At 41.4% G+C, this 20,653-nt stretch overlaps 2 protein-coding genes and 4 non-coding genes across 6 annotated transcripts; all 6 read right to left on the reverse strand.

Moving 5' to 3' along the window:
• Positions 1-383: 383 nt before the first annotated feature.
• On the reverse strand, positions 384-5,993 carry LOC127766183 (myb family transcription factor MOF1-like). Its single transcript, XM_052291253.1, has 6 exons — positions 5,573-5,993; positions 5,275-5,351; positions 5,111-5,147; positions 4,231-4,393; positions 1,754-2,171; positions 384-1,234 (listed from the first exon to the last, which is right to left on the reverse strand). The coding sequence occupies exons 1-6, from the start codon at positions 5,724-5,726 to the stop codon at positions 911-913; spliced, it is 1,173 nt and encodes a 390-aa protein (XP_052147213.1). The 5' UTR covers positions 5,727-5,993; the 3' UTR covers positions 384-910.
• Positions 5,994-13,583: 7,590 nt separating this feature from the next.
• LOC127766185 (NADH dehydrogenase [ubiquinone] 1 beta subcomplex subunit 7) lies at positions 13,584-17,580 on the reverse strand. The gene is made up of 2 exons (XM_052291256.1): positions 17,106-17,580; positions 13,584-13,811 (listed from the first exon to the last, which is right to left on the reverse strand). Exon 1 carries the CDS (start codon positions 17,467-17,469, stop codon positions 17,137-17,139), a length of 333 nt encoding a protein of 110 aa, XP_052147216.1. The 5' UTR covers positions 17,470-17,580; the 3' UTR covers positions 13,584-13,811; positions 17,106-17,136.
• A 2,168-nt stretch (positions 17,581-19,748) lies between these two features.
• On the reverse strand, positions 19,749-19,849 carry LOC127769171 (small nucleolar RNA Z103). Its single transcript, XR_008016736.1, has one exon. It is a non-coding gene; the product is annotated as a small nucleolar RNA Z103 (small nucleolar RNA).
• Positions 19,850-19,935: 86 nt separating this feature from the next.
• Positions 19,936-20,033, reverse strand: LOC127769168 (small nucleolar RNA Z103). The gene has a single exon (XR_008016734.1). It is a non-coding gene; the product is annotated as a small nucleolar RNA Z103 (small nucleolar RNA).
• A 174-nt stretch (positions 20,034-20,207) lies between these two features.
• LOC127769169 (small nucleolar RNA Z103) lies at positions 20,208-20,305 on the reverse strand. Its single transcript, XR_008016735.1, has one exon. It is a non-coding gene; the product is annotated as a small nucleolar RNA Z103 (small nucleolar RNA).
• Positions 20,306-20,438: 133 nt separating this feature from the next.
• On the reverse strand, positions 20,439-20,545 carry LOC127769172 (small nucleolar RNA Z103). The gene has a single exon (XR_008016737.1). It is a non-coding gene; the product is annotated as a small nucleolar RNA Z103 (small nucleolar RNA).
• Between the last annotated feature and the right edge of the window lie 108 nt (positions 20,546-20,653).

The following is a 20,653-nucleotide window of genomic DNA, read 5'->3' on the forward strand; positions in this document are numbered from 1 at the left end:
CGAAGAGCAAATATTGCTCAACATGTTCGGGAAGCAAGCTAGTCGATCTGAATTCAGATTACTTTATCTGGTGGTGACACCGATTGTTGCAATTCTGTCTAAAGTTCAGATCAACTACATGTATTCCTGAACTGGCTTGTAGTTGTAGACGCCGTAAAAGTACCAACTGCATGACTTTTTCTCAGATATACTCCTACTACAAAAAGGTAACTTGGGTTAGGCTTTATACTGCATTTGTTGCCCATGTGCACCAATGAGCTTAGTTTGATTTTGTCTGCACTTTACTGTTCAATCCGCGTGAAGCACTGTGACATATGTCCGTGTAGAAGCTGACAATTCATGCATGCTACTACTCCATTTCAACAGAAGAGAAACGTACAACCTTGAACCTGGTACAAATTTCCCCTGTATTTACAGTACACATGAAGAGAATGGAGAAGAACATGCCCACTAAATTTGGGCTCATAAAAGCTAGCCACAGACCTACGGTACTGAAGCTTGAATTTGCCACTTCAAAAAGGCTAAGCTGTTGCTTGGTGCCTTGGTTGCTTCCATTGAAGAAAGTTAAGGTGTGTTATTTCTGCCTGATCTCTTTTTTTTTTTTTTTTTTTTTTTTTTTGCGGGGAAATTTCTGCCTGATCTCTGTACGTATAACCGCATGAGGTGCAGAAATTCGGGGCATCGAGATTCGTGCTTTCTCCAGGATTGGTGGATAGCTAATCTGAATAAGAGGCCCATATGTGAAAGCAGCTCGCGGCCCAAGAGAAAAACTATATAAGCTGCCTGAATAAGAGGCCCATATATGAGCTGCCTTGTTGGGCCTAAAACTACATCAAAATCAGGCGACAAAACGGCCCACAAAGCCCACAAAGGCCCAAACATCTCACGCTGCCACGCACGCACGCACGGTCTACGAGTCAAGCGTGGAGAGCGACAAGTCGAGGCTGATCCGGCTTCCCGACGACGACGACGTCGTCGACGAGACCAGGCTGCCGCCGGCGCCGGCGCCGGCGCCGCTGCATCCCGTGTCCAACGCCAGCGAGAGCGAGAGCGAGCAGCCGTCGTCGTGCTCGCCGTCCGGCGCCACGCCGTTGTTGCTCGCGGCGGCGGCGGCGGCCGGTTCGAACCACACCGAGCGATACGACGACGAGGGGCGCGCCTCCGCGCGGCCGCCGCCGCCGCCGCCGCAGCTCGCCGTTGGCGGCGCGACGCGGTGTGGGGCAAACGTGCCGACCTACATGAACAGCGCCACGTGGTAATTAATCAGCGGTTAAAGTTAACTTTTACTGTTGATTTTTTTTTTCTTACGACAAAAAGGGAAAGGTAGGGACTATCCGGCTGTTCACTTCGAGCTTTTGTGACTTTTTGGAGTGATTGGAGGGAAGCAAGCTACTGTGAATGTTTTATGTGTCGCAAAGCTGCAGAGACTAGACATGCAAAGACATGAAAAAAAAAAAAGAAAAGAAAAAGGCACTACCATGCATCACCAATTCACCATGGGTTTGTGCATGGCTGCATGCATGCACTGCACGAACGTCGACGCACACAAACACTTTAATTTGCAGGGGAACGGGCTAGCTACTGCGTTTGGACAGACTGAGACAGAGTAGTGGATTGATGATCCATCCATCCATCCATACGATTTGTCCCTCTGAATCTCTGATCGATCACTAGTGAATCACATCCATGGATAGCCTAGAAAGACTACTACTAGTACTATTACTGGGAGTAGGATATGAGGAGGCCGGAGTACCTGAAAAGGGATGTTGTCATCGCTGCCGCAGCAGCAGGCAGCAGGAGGAGGAAGACGAGGAGGAGGAGGAGGAGGAGGAGGAGGCCCCGATGTCACCACGAACCCCAAGAATTTCAGCTTGGAGGAAGAGCTGTACCGAGGTGCGGCGTAGCACTGTGATCCGCCATCGCCGCCGGCTGCTGCAGCAGCAGCGCCCGGCGGCATCGTCGTCGTCCTCTGGCTGCGTACATAGTAGCACTGCAGGCTCGTCGACGGTGACATGTCGCTCTCACGTATTCCATGGCCTCTGAGACGCAGCAGCTGCAGCTGGCTAATTCTGGGGCTCGCGCTCGCGCTCGCGTCGTCGTCTACCTCCTCCGGCCTCCCACCACGTCGTCGTCGCGTCTCCGTCGCAGATGCTGCGGCGTCGTCCCTGCAGCTGCGTACATTGGGCGCGGCAATGCGTGCGCGCGTGCCTGGTTCGTCAATATTCATGCCACTGCTGCAGGAGAGAGAGAGAGATAGAGGAAAAAGGGAATAGAAATGGGAAACATGCATGCGTGTGTGCAGCGTGCCAGCGTGCAAAACTAGTGTCGCACTAGTGACAAATGGGGCTAACTATGCATGCAGATCTAGTTTCAGTGTGACTGACTTTGTGTGTTTGAGATGTTTTTAACTTTCTATGGTGTTTGAGATGCCACTTTGTCCATTACTTTCTGCAACTTAATTTGTATTGGGATATAGTAGTATATGTGGAAGTACTTCAAATAACAAATCTGACGATATAATTCTCAAAAAGAAAATCTTGATGCTTTAAATTAGATTGGTGGACATATTCTAGGGTGTCAAGTAGTTCTATAATACCTAGTGCATTTTAGTTATGTAAAATTCACCAAAGGAAAAGAAGAATATAAGAAGCTCGTTCAATAAAACAATAATACGTTAGGCCCTGTTTGAGAGGCTTCTGACAGTTGTAATTTGTCTTATAAAAACCTATATCTTTCCAAACAGTATAGATACTCAGATTCTGAGTAACCAGTAGCTACAAGATCTACAAAATGCACTAGAATCCATAAGCTAAAAAACTAAGGCCTTCTCATATTTTCATCAGCTGTATCTATGAATTTTAAGCTCCATCTAAATAATCATTGTGTTTTAAGGTTTCTAGTTATTTTAAATTGTACTAATGGGGTCCACAACTATAAATGCTCCTATAACAGAACAAAGTTTGTCAAAACATTCTAATAAAAGAATTAGTACCACTATATTCTTCTCAAAACATACCCGTGGATATAATACGAATTGCTTGTTATAGCCATGCAAACATCACGGCTTTGTTCACTTTATAGTCATTTTCAATCTCTCCAAAATTTATCATTGCCAAAAATTTAACAAGTTAGAAACATTAATTACCAAGTTTTAGTAGGATAGGCTAATATAATGTTGTCAATTTATCTAGGCATGACAAATATTTTATAACAAACTAAATTTTGTCACACAGTTGTCAATTTTATCAAATAATGATATGAGTTAAAATGACATGAATCTGAACAGGCCCCACATCAAGTAAGTATTACTATGTCCATTCTAAAACAATACAAGAATTTGTGGCTACACAAATGGATACAAGTAAGACATCCCTTTGCTTATTACTAGTAGCCTTTTTTTTTTTCAAGTTTTTCACTTATCTAGAAATATTGATGGGATGCCTCAAGATGTTGCATCCTAGAGAAAATCAACTTCTAACAACGTATATAGTTAGATATTTAGGGGTTGTTTACATCTAGGGGTGTAAAGTTTTGGCGTATCACATCGGGTATTATATAGGGTGTCGCATGGGGTATTTGGGCACTGGTAAAAAAAACTAATTATAGAATCCGTCAGTAAACCGCGAGACGAATTTATTAAGCCTAAATAACTTGTTATTAGCAAATGTTTACTGTAGCATCACATTGTTAAATCATGGAGCAACTAGGCTTAAAAGATTTATCTCGTAAATTAGTCGCAATCTGTGTAATTAGCTATATTTTTAGCCTATATTTAATACTTCATGCAAGTGTTCAAACATTCGATGTGATAGGGTGTAAAATTTTTATGTGGGAACTGCCTTACATATGCTTGTTCATATTTTCCCTATAAGTTCGTTTTCTTTGATAAGGATGAAGTACTTCCTAGTACTAGATGCTGTAAGGCCCTGTTTAGTTCACACCAAACTTTTTCCAAACTTAACTTTCCATCACATCACATCACATCCAAAATTTTCCTACTCACATAAACTCCTAATTTTTTTTTCCAAACTATCAACTTTCTTCAAACTTCTCCCCAATTTTAGAAACTAAACACAGTCTAAGTGAATATTTGAATTAGAGTGTAAAGTGAATGCAAAATGATGGTTTTAAACTGTTGACATTATTCGTGATAAGAATTGCTCATGATGTGACTGATGGCTCATAGATTGACAGAGCATAAACTGATTGCTCCAAATAAAAGGCAGTGACCTTTTCAGTTGGAGGTGAAGCAGTGGCTCCTTTCTAGGCTTTGGGGAGTGGCAGCTGCAGCAAGGGACATCACACTCATCATGATCACACTGCTGCATATCAGTCCAAACTTCCACACCACCTCCATATGTGTGCTCCTGATCCACCTGTTGCACCTGTATCCCTGATCACAAGATTGGCAAAAGAAGAATGGTTTTAGGTTTTTCTTTCCTTAGCTTTCCTCCTCTCATGGAGTACTGGAGTTACTAGTAGCAGCTGCATGCAGCATTAGGATAAAGGAACTAACACTGTATAGCCCAAAGAATTAGTATAAAAAATTTCAAAGAATTGTTATATTTTGAGAAGTGTGCCATCCATGCACACATGCATCTGCATACAAGCAAGTGTACCCAACAGTTCTTCTTTAATGGCGAAATAAGGTGCTTAAGACCTTAACACTACTCTGACTAGCCTGTGATTAACAACCTTCAAGACTAGTAGCATGGACAAGAAAATGCATCTTCCTGCATTATGTATGCATCGGTGGTTAATAAGAATTGTGACTAACTGGGGTCTGTATATTCTTCACAGTTTTAGCAGTGAGGAATGTAGAGTACTGTAGTAGCTATATTTGGAGACTCTGCAGTTCAGGACCAACAAGATAGACACGTCTCGGGGAATATATCCTTTTTACTTCAAACTTTTGTTTGTTGAAAAAAGCAGAGCTCTGCCTGAACCATTCCTGGCAGGCAAAAATACCTATAGAAGTAGCTAGTCAAATGCCAACACATTGCAAAGCAAAGTTAAAAGAAAAAAACAAAAGAATGTACGTGTATAAAAGTATGTACGTAATGTTTATAATACATATATAAACATTCCAAGATCATTCAAAGCAAAGTACCTTGCATTCCAAGATCATTCCTCATGTTCCTGTACATCTGCTCCAAAGAACATAAAACAACATTAGTGATACTACTAAAAAGGAAGCAGGAGAAGCAACCGAAGAAGAAGACAAGTCACAAGGACATGAGACATATAAGGCCAACACTGATAATTAAACTACACCTGAAGATGGCTTTTGACATGAGATATGGTGAGTCCTCCCACTCCCATCAGCTGCAAAACTCGCTTCGGTGTAGCCTCTGCACATCACACCCACACACCAACATGAGAAAGATAAAAACCTCTGGTACTCATATGAAAATGGAGCTTAGAACTAGCTATAGAGAAGAAACATGCAAACAAATATATAGAACTAGAAAGAGAGTAGGAAAAGATGCAGATAAACCCCAAGCTGGTATGATCAAGACACATCACACATATGAGATGAGCTAGATGAGGATGAGGTCGACGAAGAACATACTGTCCTGGCCGCCGAGCTTGTGAATGGCATGGACGAAGCAGTGGTGCAGGTCAGGCGTCCAGCGTAGCCGCGGCACCTTGGATCGGTTGTACTGCCTGACGCCGCCGTTCCTCTCCCTGCCGCCGCCCACCATTGCCGCCCTCACCATGGTCATCTCTCACAACCTCTCGATCGATCGTTCGATCAACAGCACAATGTCAAGATCGACTTGCAGCGATCGATCAAACAAACAAACAAAACCAGCTATATGCTCATCATCGTCATCATCATCCAGGCAGCTAATTAAGCTAACCAGTCACTTCGCACACACATATATATCACTTCACAAACGAATGTATAACTGTGTATATAGTTGTTGTACACACACACGAGTGACCTGCAAACAGACAGCTAGCTAGCCCGGCTTATATAACGCTGCAGCTTCTCATCAACTTGTAGAGCTATAGAGAGAGAGAGAAGCTAGTGTTAAATTGAATGAGGTGTAGAGGAGGTTGCAGGGGCAATGGTGGGGAGAGGGGAGAGAAGAGCAGGAAGAGACAAAAGGTTGGAGACAAAGAAGGTGTTCAGATGCGGTCAGGGCATATGCCTGCCCCGTAGGAGGGGATAATAATGAGATTGGAGCAGGGCTGTTGACCCGAGCCGAGATGAAGACACCGGGGAGCAAAGCATGCCAAGTTTTCCGCCTGTATTGCCACTGACATATGTACTGTATGCACCTGGCTTCTCTCCCCCCTCTGCCTGCCTTCCTGCCTGCTTTTGCTACCTGTAGACATGAGCACCTTGAATTCATTTCATTTCATTGCACCACCATTCTGAATATTTCTGATCCCTCACCCTCACCCCAGCCAGCCTTGTTTTCTTCCTATCATGGGTCAGTTCCCCTCTCACTTGAGAATTACTAATTTAACCACTTGAGAGTAATTCAGTTTTGAATAGTGGCTTAATAGTTAATAACCAATACTTCCATCGGTTTTTAAATATTTGATATCATCGGTTACTACCATAAAATGGTTAGATTAGGATGTACGGAATTTTTATGCTTATGTCTAATAGGTATTGCACTATAGTACTCCCTCCGTCTCAAATTATAAGACGTTCTTATTTTTATGAAAATTAAAGTCGATAACTTTTGATTAATAATCATAGTAAACATATCTACGCTAAGTATTATGCATATTATATCACTAGATTTATATTTTAAAGTACTTTCGTATGATGCTAATTTCGTATTCATTCGGAACATAAAATAGAATAAATTAACGGTCAAAGTATATAATTAAAAATCGTGTAAAAATATAAGCCTTATAATTTGGGCTGGAGGGAGTAATATGTCATCTTTTTAGTTGTTTGTGTTTTAATTGTTTGAAACAATTGATTAATTGAATTATGTCCTTTCTTCTAAATTTTCCATGTAATAGTCAATCCTATAGTGATTTTTCATGCGGAATAATCAAACGGTAATTATTATATTTTTTTCTATGTTTTGCACTTGCATTTACGATGAAATCCAGTGTTTTTTTTCTAGTCCTACATCTTTTCAATTATACATTTCAAAGGAGCTTGTAGCTGTTCTTTTTCAGTATATTTGTCAGGAGAAATCAGATAGCATGTGCATAAATAGGAAAGCATGTGTCCAATCCTGGGAAAAAAGGAATAAAGGCTCAATCTTGTCACCGGACGTCCCATACGTGTACGAGATATGAGTTGTGTTGAATGGGATGTGAAAAATTCCTAGCTAGCTCTCCCTGCATGCATGGACTATATACTGTACTCTCTGAAGAATTCTTCAGACCCTACCAAAATAAAGGTGTCTGTAGGACGCTGTGCAGTGCGTGGCTTCAAGGATTGGGCTTTGAATTTGGATTGAAAAGTTGCCAATCTATTGCAAGAAAAGCTAATCGTAGATTTTTCTTTCCCTTTTTCATCTCGGGAAAACAAAAAGGCTAGTGATCTTTCGGAGACAGACGGAGTACAAGCTACTATCAAATAAAGTGCGAATTTTTCTTAAAAGTTTTTGTTTGAAATTTTTTTCCTTTGCATGCAACTTATATCAACAGGAACATGATGGAGATCAGGTAGGATCAGACGATCGATCATTACCTCGAATTAAGACGCAACTAACCAAATTAAACGACTGCATGGCCCGTACGATACAGTCATGCAGCATAGTGATCACGATATATTCTTATCTCTTTCAGCGTTCTGACCGGGATCTCCCGTACTTAAAGGCGAGGTTAATTAATAATCCCGGGTGCAGAGAATCAGAGATGGCAGGTGCTGCATGCATGCCTGCTGATCCAATCCAAGGAGATCGATCGATGGATGGATCGGTAATATCGGTGATGAATCGAGCTCGCTAGAAAGCTTCAAAAGGAATTTATTGACTGGTACCAACAGATGAATCATACATGCATGCAGTCGACAAAGGAACAATCATAAACAGATCAGCCATAAGGCATCAGGAATGGAAGCATGATAGCCTTTGAAAAATCTTCCATCAAGCTACCTAATAGGGCCCCATATATATGTCACAATAATTAAGGACATCCTCAATATATATTATTAAGTGAATAATAAAGTAGGATCAATAAACTACTAGGTTATAGTTGTTTGTACCGCTCGCAACATGTAAAACAATGGTTGGGTAGAAAAGAGATAGAGGAGAGAGTTCAATGTTTTTTATTCCTATTACTAGGTAGTAGTGCTATTGTTTGTTATAGTTCCTACCTCCTCTACTACCTACCTCCACAATAATAAAAATAAATAGTGAGTGACCTTACTATCCACTTTTCATCCATGTTGTGAATGTCCTAAGCACGCAAGGTCATTTGTAAAACTATGGGTCATATAAAACAAGAGTTTATATGTGTTGTGAAAACTAGAACTATACCAAATATACCCACCCATCTACTTAAGTAGTGACGGACTGGCCATGTAAAAAAATTGCCATACCAATCAAGTGAAATATGAAATCCTTATTGGCTAGAAAATCATGTCCATATCATTGTTACGAAGTATAGCTTTTTGAGGTAGCCATTATTGTCATGGAACGCTTATCGGAGCCGGAAAAAAGTTCTAGTTCTAGCCCAAATCAATGGTGTAGAAAGAGAGAAAATCGAAAAAAAATTGATGTGAAGAGATCCTAAATATATTACAACGTACGTATTGGCATAGATAGAAACATACTATAATTTTCGAGAACCTAAATTTAAGGATGATTTTCATTAGCTACAGCTACTTACGGTTCTTCAGCTAACAATCTCTATTTTTTTCTCAAGCATTTTAGATTCTTACTTCAGATTTTAAGGTTATTTGAGGTAACTCGAGATTCTGGGAAACAATTGATAGATAGCCATCCCGTGAGAATCTGATCGAAAAAAAATTGGGCTATCAACTTCTAGCTTCAATTTCATTTTGTGAATATATAATCAGATTTTCAGAATGTAGCTAATAATCTAGACTGCATAGCAGAGCTAAAAATTCTAGAAAAAATTATGGCTGTTGAAAGCTCTCCAAACAGCACCAAACATCGCAATAGCGGTAAACCAGAAAATAGAAACTGTCAGTGTTACAGATAAGACATACCAAACAGTCTTAAGTTAGACTCGGCCGGGCCCACCATATATCAAGTTCTATACCAAATCAGATGGCGTTCTGAATAAGAAAGAAAAAACATTGTTCTACTCGGGCACTACAAGGATTACTTCATATTCATATATACTTGTCTCCCTAATTATACTTGAAGGGGGCATCCAAGGGTATCAATACAATACGCCTTATGAGGAGGGGACATGCCAAGTCAGAGAGGCAACACGCCAAGTCAGAATATAAGCCAATATAGACACAGCCAAACCCAATGTAGAAGCCATAAAGGGATCTAGCTTAGAGACATCTCCAATCTTGTTGAGTTCATATTCTAGGAAGAAGACTACGCTAGCCATCGACTACGTGCGAGAGCTCCATGACGTCAAGCCGATAGAAAGTAGATTAGGTCATCTAAAATATTATGCTTATGTGATACTGAAATATAAAAAACAATACCGGCTTCGGCCAACAGAAATAAGGTTATCTGTCAGTTAAGGGGTCTGAACCTATATAAAACATGTCTCTCGTCTCTTTATCTTAATCTCGCGTATATCCCAGTACCAACAATTCTCATACTCTATAATAACGTGGTCGGGATATCCACCCTCAACAGAAACGAATTAATACTACTCGATCCGATCGATCTCAACAATTGAATTGTACTCCGGCTTTTCAAACTAAACAGGACAAAGAGTGTTGCGTATTTGAGTAAAGTGGGCATGTCCTTATGCAGTGATGTGTTCCAAAGGAGCGCGCATACACACGCGGGCACAGTAGCAGCTAGTGCAAGACGGAGGAGGCGGCCAGGGAACATGTACAGATACTGAGATACAGGAGGCAGCCAGCTACTGTGGGTGAGAGGAGGAGCTCAGCTCAGCCTCAGGCTCAGCCTCAGCGCCGCCATCATTGCATGCAGGGGAAACCAAGCGGATCATACGGCTCATCATGCCCCCTTCAACCCGGGGCTTTTGATCCTTTACGCATCCTCACCCGATGCCAATGCATGCCAATTTATATACCACTGGACTAGTGATATGATATACTATTTTAATACGATAAATCTAGACACCCGTATTACATATAAGATACTAGATTAATTTATTTTAGGACGGAGGAGATATATCTTAGTCGTCAACTAGAGCAACGGGTCACCACTCCATTCCAGAGTTGAAATCCGGGGGTCAACGGTTTGTCGTTTTTCTTAAAACCATTTAAAAACTGTTTGCTCCCGTAAAATCGGATTAAATTTTTGTTAAAATTTAGTTTGATTATTTTTAACTTGATTAGAAAAAAACCGAGCAGTTTGTGTTTCTTAAGTCGGTCTATGTAGCTAGTCAAGTTTCGCGAAACCGATTGTTAGCTAACTTCATACCCTCCTAGTAGGAGTAGACAGTTTCGTGCATCCTCATGGATATGTTAATAGTAGTAGATTGTATACCTGCAGTATATATATGTCTGTGGTATATATGTGTAGTATCGTGTAGGCTGTAGAGGATCTGGATGGGTGTACGGACGGCCGGGGAAAAAGGGGAGAGTTGAGTGAGTGCAGCGGTGGGGGCATCTGCATGTCCGGAGGTGTTTGCAAATAGAGCTGGGATTGACCGGCGCATGCCGTGGATGAGCACATAATTTGATTTCTCTTTCTCTCTGTCTCTATGGAGTCTGGACCAGCAGCAGCTGCAAGCTCGGCCGGCAAAGGCGTTCACGACGCACCCCTTTGGCCGACCCTTGAAAAACATCGACGGAGAAGACGCTGCCCACTGTGACAAACCCGTGACAATGCATGGTGCTAGCTAGGAAAGTATCAGGGCTGGATATTGCAGCAAAATTTGGATAGTCCACAAAAGCCTTTACCAAGGATGCATCATTTGTTTGGACATTAATTGGGTCATTGGCCCTTGGCCTTTGCTGTGGAAATTCCGGCAAGAAGAGAAGAAACAATCATAAGAGAGATGGGTTAATTACATCCTGAAATATACTAGTGTGTCGCTTGATAATGACAAGGCTAGCGAAGTGGTCTCCGTGAGACAAACTGTACATTTGTCATCTCAGCCCAATCAACAGTAGATTCAACAACCGGAGATGAGATGAGATGCAGAGAGTAGTTGCAATGTGGGCATGCATGCAGATGCAGCGCAGAGGGCTGGCTGGCATCATTGCACGGGGCCAGTGAGGAGGGGGGGATACTACTGCACACTCCGGTTTGTTTCCCGCGCTGCCCCCACGATCATGATGATTCTGTCTCCCCTCAAAATTGCTTTTCCGTCTATCTCCTCCCAAAATGTCTATTTCCGCCGTTTCAAAATAAACCCATTTTTAATATTTATCCCAGAGTAGTAAGTTTTATCTCCTTATATAGTATCATCCCTTTGTCATCGAAGAATTTTATCATTTTAATACTTCTTACCTATCTCTCCAACAATATTTCTTTTCTACACGAGGATGATAGATATTTAGTACTATGTTTCTTCCATACTGATTTAAATATCAGTTAGGAGCTCTAATAAGAATGAACTTATCAAGGACAGAAAGAGTAATACTCCCCCCTATCCCTCTATCTTAAAATAAGTTTATTTTTTTACGCATCTCACATATACAAACATACAAAAAAAAAGATACTAGAATACTTACATTTTATCAAATCCTAATACAATTAATTTTTATAAAATAATCTACCCCAAATGTATTTATTCTTTATTTTCATGTTCTAATAAAATAATTATTTAAAAAATAAACTTATTTTAGGATAAATGAGAGAGGTTATTGTAGGATGGAGGATGTAGGGTAAACGTCGGGATGAGTTACTGTAGCTGGCTAGCCTGACTGGATGGCCGGGCCCTTGGAATGGAATAATATGTTGTGGTGCGTGTTTTCTCCTTGTCATCATCATTCCCCTGCCTGGGCCATGGCTAAACGCTACAACTACAACAGACTACTCAAAATTGCACGCATGCATGCATGCACAATCGCACATCTCGCTGCCTGCTTGCTGCTGCTGCTGCACGCGTCTTGTCCTACCCTCCGCTGCCGCTTGCCTCCCTCGCCGCAGGCAGCTGCCGCGTCCTTCTCTGATTGCAACGGGTCACCGCCCCCGCCGCGGCCGTCGTCGAGGGTGGCACGTATTGTAGTCGACCGCTGTTCCCATGTCAAAGGACGAACGCCGGTTGAGAACTTGAGATGAGATGTTGGCAATTTGGCATTGCAATTATTGCCAACAGGAAGAATCCAATGTCCTTAACTCCTTGTCAACAGCAACGAGGGGAGAATTTGTAACACCAGCGCCGCATATATAGGAGATACTCCAGTATGATAGCGTCTTTTAGAGTCATCATCCATCCACCAGCGCCACCCAGAATTTTGTTAAGCTATAAACCCACTGCAAGTTTTTTTTTTAGAAAAATAAAGTTCTATTGTAGTTAGACAATTCTATTTAAAATAATATAATGTGACAATCTAACTATTAAATGAGGAATGATAAAGAAACCGATCTTGTAGTTTCTACTAGGCGTAGCTCAAGACATAATGTGAGAGAAATAATGATTAATTATCATATTGAATTAGTAATGTTAGTGAGAGACTTGGAATTGTAGAGACTTAGCATACGTTTACGGGAGCTTTTAGCAAAAGCCACTTTTCCCAGAATTTTCAGTCCACATCCTCAGTATCTGTAGCTATAGAATTTATAAAATAAACTAACCGTAGAAGCTCAAACTCGCGAAACCCAAATTTTCAAAATTCTCAGAAGCATGCAAGCAGCTTAAACTCTCCCAAACAAAGCCTTCACTAGTTTCTACTCCCTCCGTCCTATTTTAAGCACAGCCATAAGTTTTCTTATCCAATTTTAATCATCCATCTTATTTGAATTTTTGTTATGATTAGTATTTTTATTGTTATTAGATGATAAAACATAAATAATACTTTATACATGATTTATGTTTTTTTATTATTTTTTTAAAAAAAAATTAAATAAGACGGACGATTAAATTTGAACACAGATACTCATAACTACGCCTAAAATGGGATGGAGGGAGTAGGTGACACTACCAGTAATGGGGGAATTGCTCTTAGTTTTTAGTTGGTGATCCAAGTAGACAAAATAGGTTGTGACTTGGAGTATCAAAAAGATCGTTTGACTACGAAATCCCTATATACTTTTGGCCCTCATCAAGGCAGGTTCTGCAAAAGCAACCAGATCCCCATAATCCGGCCTGAAGAACACATAACCTAAGACTGGCCACGACTAAAGATAATTAGGTAAGCAATGGATCAACAAAACTAAAGCACAAACAACGACTGCAGTTCTTATACTACACACAGTAGTGACAGAGCATATAAAAGGTTTCAGCCTATGAGCTTATGGAAGGATATGTTACTGGGAGACTGGGAGTAACTGGGTTGTTCTACTGAATTAAAGTAGCTCTTCATATGCAGAGTCCACGCATTGCATTCAAAACTTTAAGGCGTCATTTCAGTCATTGAGTATAAACAGGTAGTTCCTTATTTCATATTGAAACTCGAAGATGCTCACCAACGGAGTAAAGGCGGAGAGAAGAAGACAACAGTTAACTTTATGCTAAATTCAAACAGATGTTTGGTTCATAGAACTAGCATCCACGATCCTTGCACAATGTCCTTCGTGCTGTCATAACCAGCCCTGTGCATCCGAAAGGAATCCAATTGTCAATATGACTGATAAACTGATAAATGTGTGCTATATAAAAAAGAAAAATCGGATGGAGTTTCTAGACAGAGTGCCATCAGGGAAGGAACAAAACAGAACCAAATTGTGCCAGAGGAAACAGAATAAAACAGCATCGCATTTACTGACTCAGGTTGAGGTGAAAACAAAGGATGCACAGAGTAAACACCACATGAGCCACATGCCATTCTGATAGGGAAAAAACCGCTGTCCCCAAACTTAACCATCTGACACATCCAATGTCTATGCCATCAAAGGTTATAGTGATGCATTCAAATGGGAGAGGAACCTCCCAAAGAGCACTTATCATCAAAGGCATGAAGACTAAATAGTTGCAGCATCTAAGATGCCGGTCTATACTATGATGACTGAACTGTAGAGAGTTTGGATCTACCAATATGCCAGAAACTAACAGCCTAAAGGTACAGAATGATTTCATCACCTAATGGACAGTTGAAAAGATTGCAAATGCCAACACGATTTATGTCAGTGTGTCATGATTCATAACTCTGAAGATAAAGTAGTACTCCATACACAATAAGTGCAAGGAATCATTTTGCAGTTACTATTAGCAGAAGAAACGAAGCAGCCAAAGTATATTATCTGTACTTATGTACTTCTGTCATTATTATGTCCTTTGTTTCTTGTTGTCACAGAGGAACTATCAAAGAGCACTTGCACTGCAATACTCCTACTACTAGATACTTCAAACAAATGATTTGCAGTGGACAGTTCCTTAAATATCACATCCAATATGTTTTCAACAAAACATGGATGAGAAAAGGACTTAATGCTTAAGAGGTGCACACGGAAGGTAACTCTAAAAACAAGATAGACTACATATTTGCAACATTTCTGTCCCAGATCAATTTCCCTATATCTTGTTATCTTTTGATGGTTGCTTCCATGAATTAGGTTGGTCACTCATGTTAAGTTAAATGATCTTCTATGTCAAAGAGAAGGTAAGCGGCTCAGCAAAGAAAGCAAGTAGAACTACAAATCCAGTAATTACTCAGCAATTTGGTATAATTGTTCACCAGCATTTGCTCATTCTGATACTGTATTTTACATCCGGTTTGCCAGTAACTAGTAATTAGTGACACTAGTTCTGTTTGTATGTTTATAAACCAACGACCGTGTAGTATTTAACTTTTAGTGGTTCGCTTTCTTAAAAAAATGGCCAGTAAATTGCACAAAGCACCATATTACAACTAAATAAAACATCAAATCAAGAGTTTGGGAAAGACTTCTTGATCTCCATTGCTAGGTCACTAATACCAATGCCATCAAATCACAGGTCTACCAAACAATTGTCAGCTGTCAAGGCAGCACTCTGTAAATGAGAATAGAAACAGGGGAAATCATAGAATAAAGCAAATAAATGCACACAACTGATTGGAGATGCATCAAATGAGAGGACTTTATTCTCAAATAAGAGATGTATAAACAACCAGGTCACGTTCTTTAAAAAGGATACCCCATTGATATCAACCCAGAGGCCAGAGGTTAATTTCAAATAAACTTTAGCTCATGAGAGAAAGGACAAAGTAAAATTGAAAAAAAAAAAGGTTGGCTAACAACAAAGCTTTATGTATAAGTAGACATGAATACAACTAATGCTGGTCATACAAGGTAAAGTGTGCCAGCATAGCTAAGAAGGGGGAAGGCAAAAGCATGGGGAAACATAATTTCTGTATAAATTTTAATCAAAGAAGAGCTTTTACTTGTCCTAAATGAAATAAAGAAAAGTACCCTGTTAAGGGACAGAGAGAAGTCAAAACGTTAGAGATCACTGAGTGACTGAGAGCAACTATCAGCTTAAAACAGAAAAAAACCTGAAATGCTCCATTGCTACAAGGCTCCAGGCTAAACAGCAGGAATTCCGACTATGTGTTTCCCAAGTCTACATAGTTTTCCCGTGAACTTCAGCACCACCAAGAGGGATTTGCATCCTCTGACGTGCAGTAGTTAAGTCAGAGACGTGCAGTACCCCTCTATATCAACTGTCTGTTTTAATCCAATGATCCTTATTTGGCCTTCGTTCTCCCCTTTTCTTCCTGCCTTCTTCGCAGTTCTCACATACTCCTAAGTCATTACATGCCTACGGCCACAAAATCCACGATGCTGTGGTATGGCGCTGTGGTCATCGAGTACCCATGAAACAAAGCAGAGCTTGTGGAAGTGTTGTTCAGGTTGGGGTCACCTGTGGCTGCGGAGTGGCGGGTGAGCTCTGTGGTGGCCAGAAACATGGCATTGGTGGTGTCCTGCTCCGGTGGGCTGAGGCAGATAATTTGCTCTGGAAAGCGAAAGGGGCTATAGAACATGTGAAAAATAATTTCAACCTCGATTTGAGAAAATTAGCCTTGAGGTGGAAAATTTTAGAGTTGATCTTTGGAGCGGTCAGAAACGGTTCAGCCCAATTTTGTGGCCGTCCAACGGCACGCGCCGCCACATGGACACTACGAAGAAAAGGGAGGCTAACTTAAGGAGCTCCACTTGGTATTGGCCAAAGCAATCACTAATGAAACAAATTCGCTTCTCAGCAGCATTCTCCTCATTAACATCAAGCATTTTGGTCGTTGACGTGCTCAGACGAGAGGTCCTAGTGGATGGGAACAGCGTGTCCTTAACAATGCAACCTTGCAAGCAGTGGAGAAGAACTGGCTAATAAGCAGGAGCCATCGGATGGTTTTGGACAGTGGATAGATGGGTACTGCCACGTCTTCGACTTGACTACTGCATGTCAGAAGATCCGAATCCCACCACCAAGAGCACAGCTAGTGGAAATTCAAAGTGCATACCAGTGCAGGATATCAGGCAAGTGTTGGGATCGAAACATTCAGCAAGTTGGTGACAACAAAACTAAATTCAGATCTCCAAATAAATTGGGTTACTGATGCAGGATTCAGGCATGTATTGTTCTCCCACGAATTAGTGTTGGACTTATATCTCCCAATCATAACCAGCTAGTGAAAACCAGTAGTGTTAGGATTCATAACCAACTAGTGAAAACCCTAGCTAACATTGTAGCACCGGTATAAGAAATTCAGTAGGTTGAACTGATGGCCCCGCTAAAACAGCCGAAATGGAAACTCAAGTTTCAATACCTCTACAGCCTAAAGGTTCATCAGTAGTGCTCGTCGGATTCCGAAGGGTAAAATTTGCGTTGAAATCGCAATCACGAAGCCAATCACAGCAATCGAGCCAAATCTAGAGGGGCCAAAATGACAAGGCGGGGCGGGGGATCACCTGAATAGAGCAGATCGAAGCGGAGCGGGGATCAGGAGAGCTTGGCGGTGGAAGGGATGAGGGGGACGCCAATGGTGGCGGCGCCCTTGGACTTGGCCTCCTGCGCCTCGCGGATCTTCTGCATCTGGATCATCCGCTCCATGACGAGCTCGTACTGGCACTTCTCGTAGGCGTGGCGCTCAGGCTCGCACTTCCAGGGGAGGTAGTACTCGGCGACGCGGCACTTGTTGAGGGGGATGAGGAGGTGGGCGCACTGGTCGCGGTAGGGCAGCGGGAGGCGCGCCTCCGACATCTCCGCCTGGGTCGCGATCTGCGGCTTCGAGGTGCCCAGCTGCACGCCGGCCGCCGCCGCCGCCGCCTCCATCTCGCGCTCTTCCTTTCTCTCTCCTCTCCGGCGAGGCGGTCGATGGTTGGTGGTGCGGTGTGTGGATGCGGGTGGTTGGATCGGTCGCTTTGGGCTCGGGTTCGGGCTCCAGCTAGACCAAGAAGTTTCTCGCTTCCCCAATGCCCCAAGTAAACTTCCGTAAAAAATAAAAAAAAAATGGCCCCAAGTAAACTGGGATTAAAAGTTGAACGTAGTCATAAGTCATAGTAACACAGCTGATGTTTGAGATAGATTTAGAATAAAATCAACGCAGAGAAAGTTATCAGCGTATAATTAATTAAGTTTTAATTGTTCCAAACATAAAAAAATATATTTATTTAATATTTTAAAGTAATGCTTATATAAAAAGCTCTATTCTTTTCTGATTAAGATTTAAATTTTATATGGGTTTTCGCTAACGGGTTTCTCGAACTGCTAAACGGTGTGTTTTTCTTCTAAAAAAAACTTGTAAGATCTTTAGATTTGTTTTACATAGACGGAACAACGAAATAACATACGGCAATAGATAACGATGGTGCTTGTGGTGAAGCGACAAGGGTGCCATGGCACCCACCCTAGCTAGATCTGCAGCGAGGAGTCGAACTGCGATGGTCCGATGAGAGATGGTGGCGGCGAGTTAGAGGAGAAGCAGATGATGCCTGCAGGCGAGAGGCAACAACAGCGAGGACTAGTGGTGACGAATGAGGATGAGGTTAGCATGATTGCGACAGGACTAGAGTTAGCATCACAATCGAGGATTATTGACGTGGGTGGCGACGACGTAGGTAGCGGTGAGTCCTACATGAAGTAGAGAAGGTCAACCCTACCCATGCCTCAGCGGGTCCCACATATCATCATTGCTAAGATGTGGCTGGGGTGTGGTTTACTGGAAAAGAAGTATCAAAATAACTCTAGATATCTGGATAGACTAAAATCTCTATGGTTATTTTGAAACTCAGACCATAATACTAGAGGTTTTGTGATATTTACTTTAATTTTTTTTAGAAAAACATTGGCAATCAAAAACTTGTTTCTTAATAAAATTTTGCCGGCCTCAACCTTAATCTTTATCCGTTTTATGCCCAACTAGAGTACTACAATATGTTAGCTGTGTTGTGGTGGGCTTAACCAGACTCATGTTGGTACCAAGCCATACAAATCCATGCTTTAGCCAGGTATGTCATAAATGATAATGACAAGTTAGCTTTTCTTTTATAAGCTAATGGATTTTAAAGTTCTAACTTTAAATGTAGAGTCATATTTTTTTTACCTTATATAAGCTTAAAAAAAAGCTTCTGACTTAGCTTTTGGCTTAATAGCACAAGAGTAGCTTACGACTTTAAAAAGGCGAAACGAAAAAACCGCTTGTTTAATAGCATAAGATTTTTTGCGCATAAATTAGTTTATAATCCTAAACAAAGATGAGTGAAAGTTTGGATATTTAGCTACGTTGAGCTACGGATTGAACGGGCTACATTTTATTTGGGTCACTTTTGTGTTACATCGTGGATGCACTGATAAGAGCACTACCCTCAGAGCACTTCTGTCGTGTATCGATAACTCTGCTAACAACAAAATGCAGTACTAGTACGCACGATTTTTTTTAGAAATGAGGGAGTCAAAATATACTTATTTAAAGATAAGGACGGTGGGCTGATCATGCCTTCGACACGACACGGTCCGAGTTTATTGGGCCGTGCCAGGGCCATAGTGCAGCCCATGAGCGGGCACGGCCTGTCACAGTGAGTTTGTTGGTCCGTGACGGCCCGACTGCCCTCAGAGCAGGCAGGCAGCCCCTTCGGCCATTTATAGTGTAGATTCTGATTGTCTCCTCCAAGGCTCCAATGCGAATGCTCGTGTAAGTTCTGAATGTTTCTCCTCCAATGCAAATGCAGAACTGTCCAGGCTCTGAATGCTAACGGCGAGTGATATCGGGTATTGCAGTTGCCTAGCAGACTGTCACCAAGCAACCACATGTCCACATTTACGGGTGACAAGGAAAATTTGTCAGCAATTTGACAAATAACTAATATTTGTGATTCATTCTTCTCATTTTTTTAAGTATCTCTAATTGAAAGCACATACAATTTATAGTTGGATATTCGTTGATAATTTTTCCACTCTGTATTTGTGATGTGTACTCGCGTATGCCATTTGCTGTCTTCTTTCTTAAATGGAAGGATTTGTCCGTTCTTCACTTCTTCGTGCTGCCTCATTGTTTCCCTTTTGAAAAATAGAAGACCGAAACAACAAAGAACGGACCAAAACTATATAAAAAAATGGATCAGAATTCTGGCTTGGAATCCTCCTCGAAGAGGGGTCACTTGTGCGCTCAGTATAATCATAGTCGATCATCTGGGGAAAGGATCGTCACTTCCATTCAAACAAACAATTGGACGAGCAAAAACTGTACAGAAAAAAAACATTACAAAACCACAAAAAGTTAAGTTAAATGTTGCATTCTGTATGGATCAGATTTCTGGCTTGAATCCTCCGAAGAGGGATTACATTTGCGCACAGTATAATCGTAGTCGATCATCTGGGGAAAGGATCCTCACTTCCATTCAAACAAACAAACAAACAAAAAAGGGTCGCGCAAAAAAACACTGCAAAACAAAAATACAAAGCTGAAATTGTGTTGAGAATAGCAGATGGATCAGATTTCTGGCTTGAATCCTCTGAAGAGGGATTACATGCAAAACAAAAATACAAAGCTGAAATTGTGTTGAGAATAGCAGATGGATCAGATTTCTGGCTTGAATCCTCTGAAGAGGGATTACATTTGCGCACAGTATAATCATAGTCGATCAGCTGGGGAAAGGATCCTCACTTCCATCAAGATTATATAATATCTCAACCAAAACAACAGGCGAAAATGAGAACACCGCGGATGAATAACTCAGAAACAGATCTAGTGGATGAACTCCCAGAGAAACGAAACCAAATCAGATGCAAATCAAATGTAGCGGTTTGATCAAAACTACTGGCTTAGAAGCCTTCTCCGAAGAGAAGAGCTTGCAAAAATCGCACAGTATAATCATAGTCGATAATTTGGGGAAAGGATCATCACTTCAAAACTGCATCAGATTTGCAACCGCGTAAAACCAATCTGAAAACCAAACGCAACAGATCTATACAGAAAGAAGAGAGAACAGAAAAGAAACTCAAATTAAGATTGAACAAA

The sequence above is a fragment of the Oryza glaberrima genome, chromosome 3 (genome assembly GCF_000147395.1).
Source record: "Oryza glaberrima chromosome 3, OglaRS2, whole genome shotgun sequence".
NCBI lineage: Eukaryota > Viridiplantae > Streptophyta > Magnoliopsida > Poales > Poaceae > Oryza > Oryza glaberrima.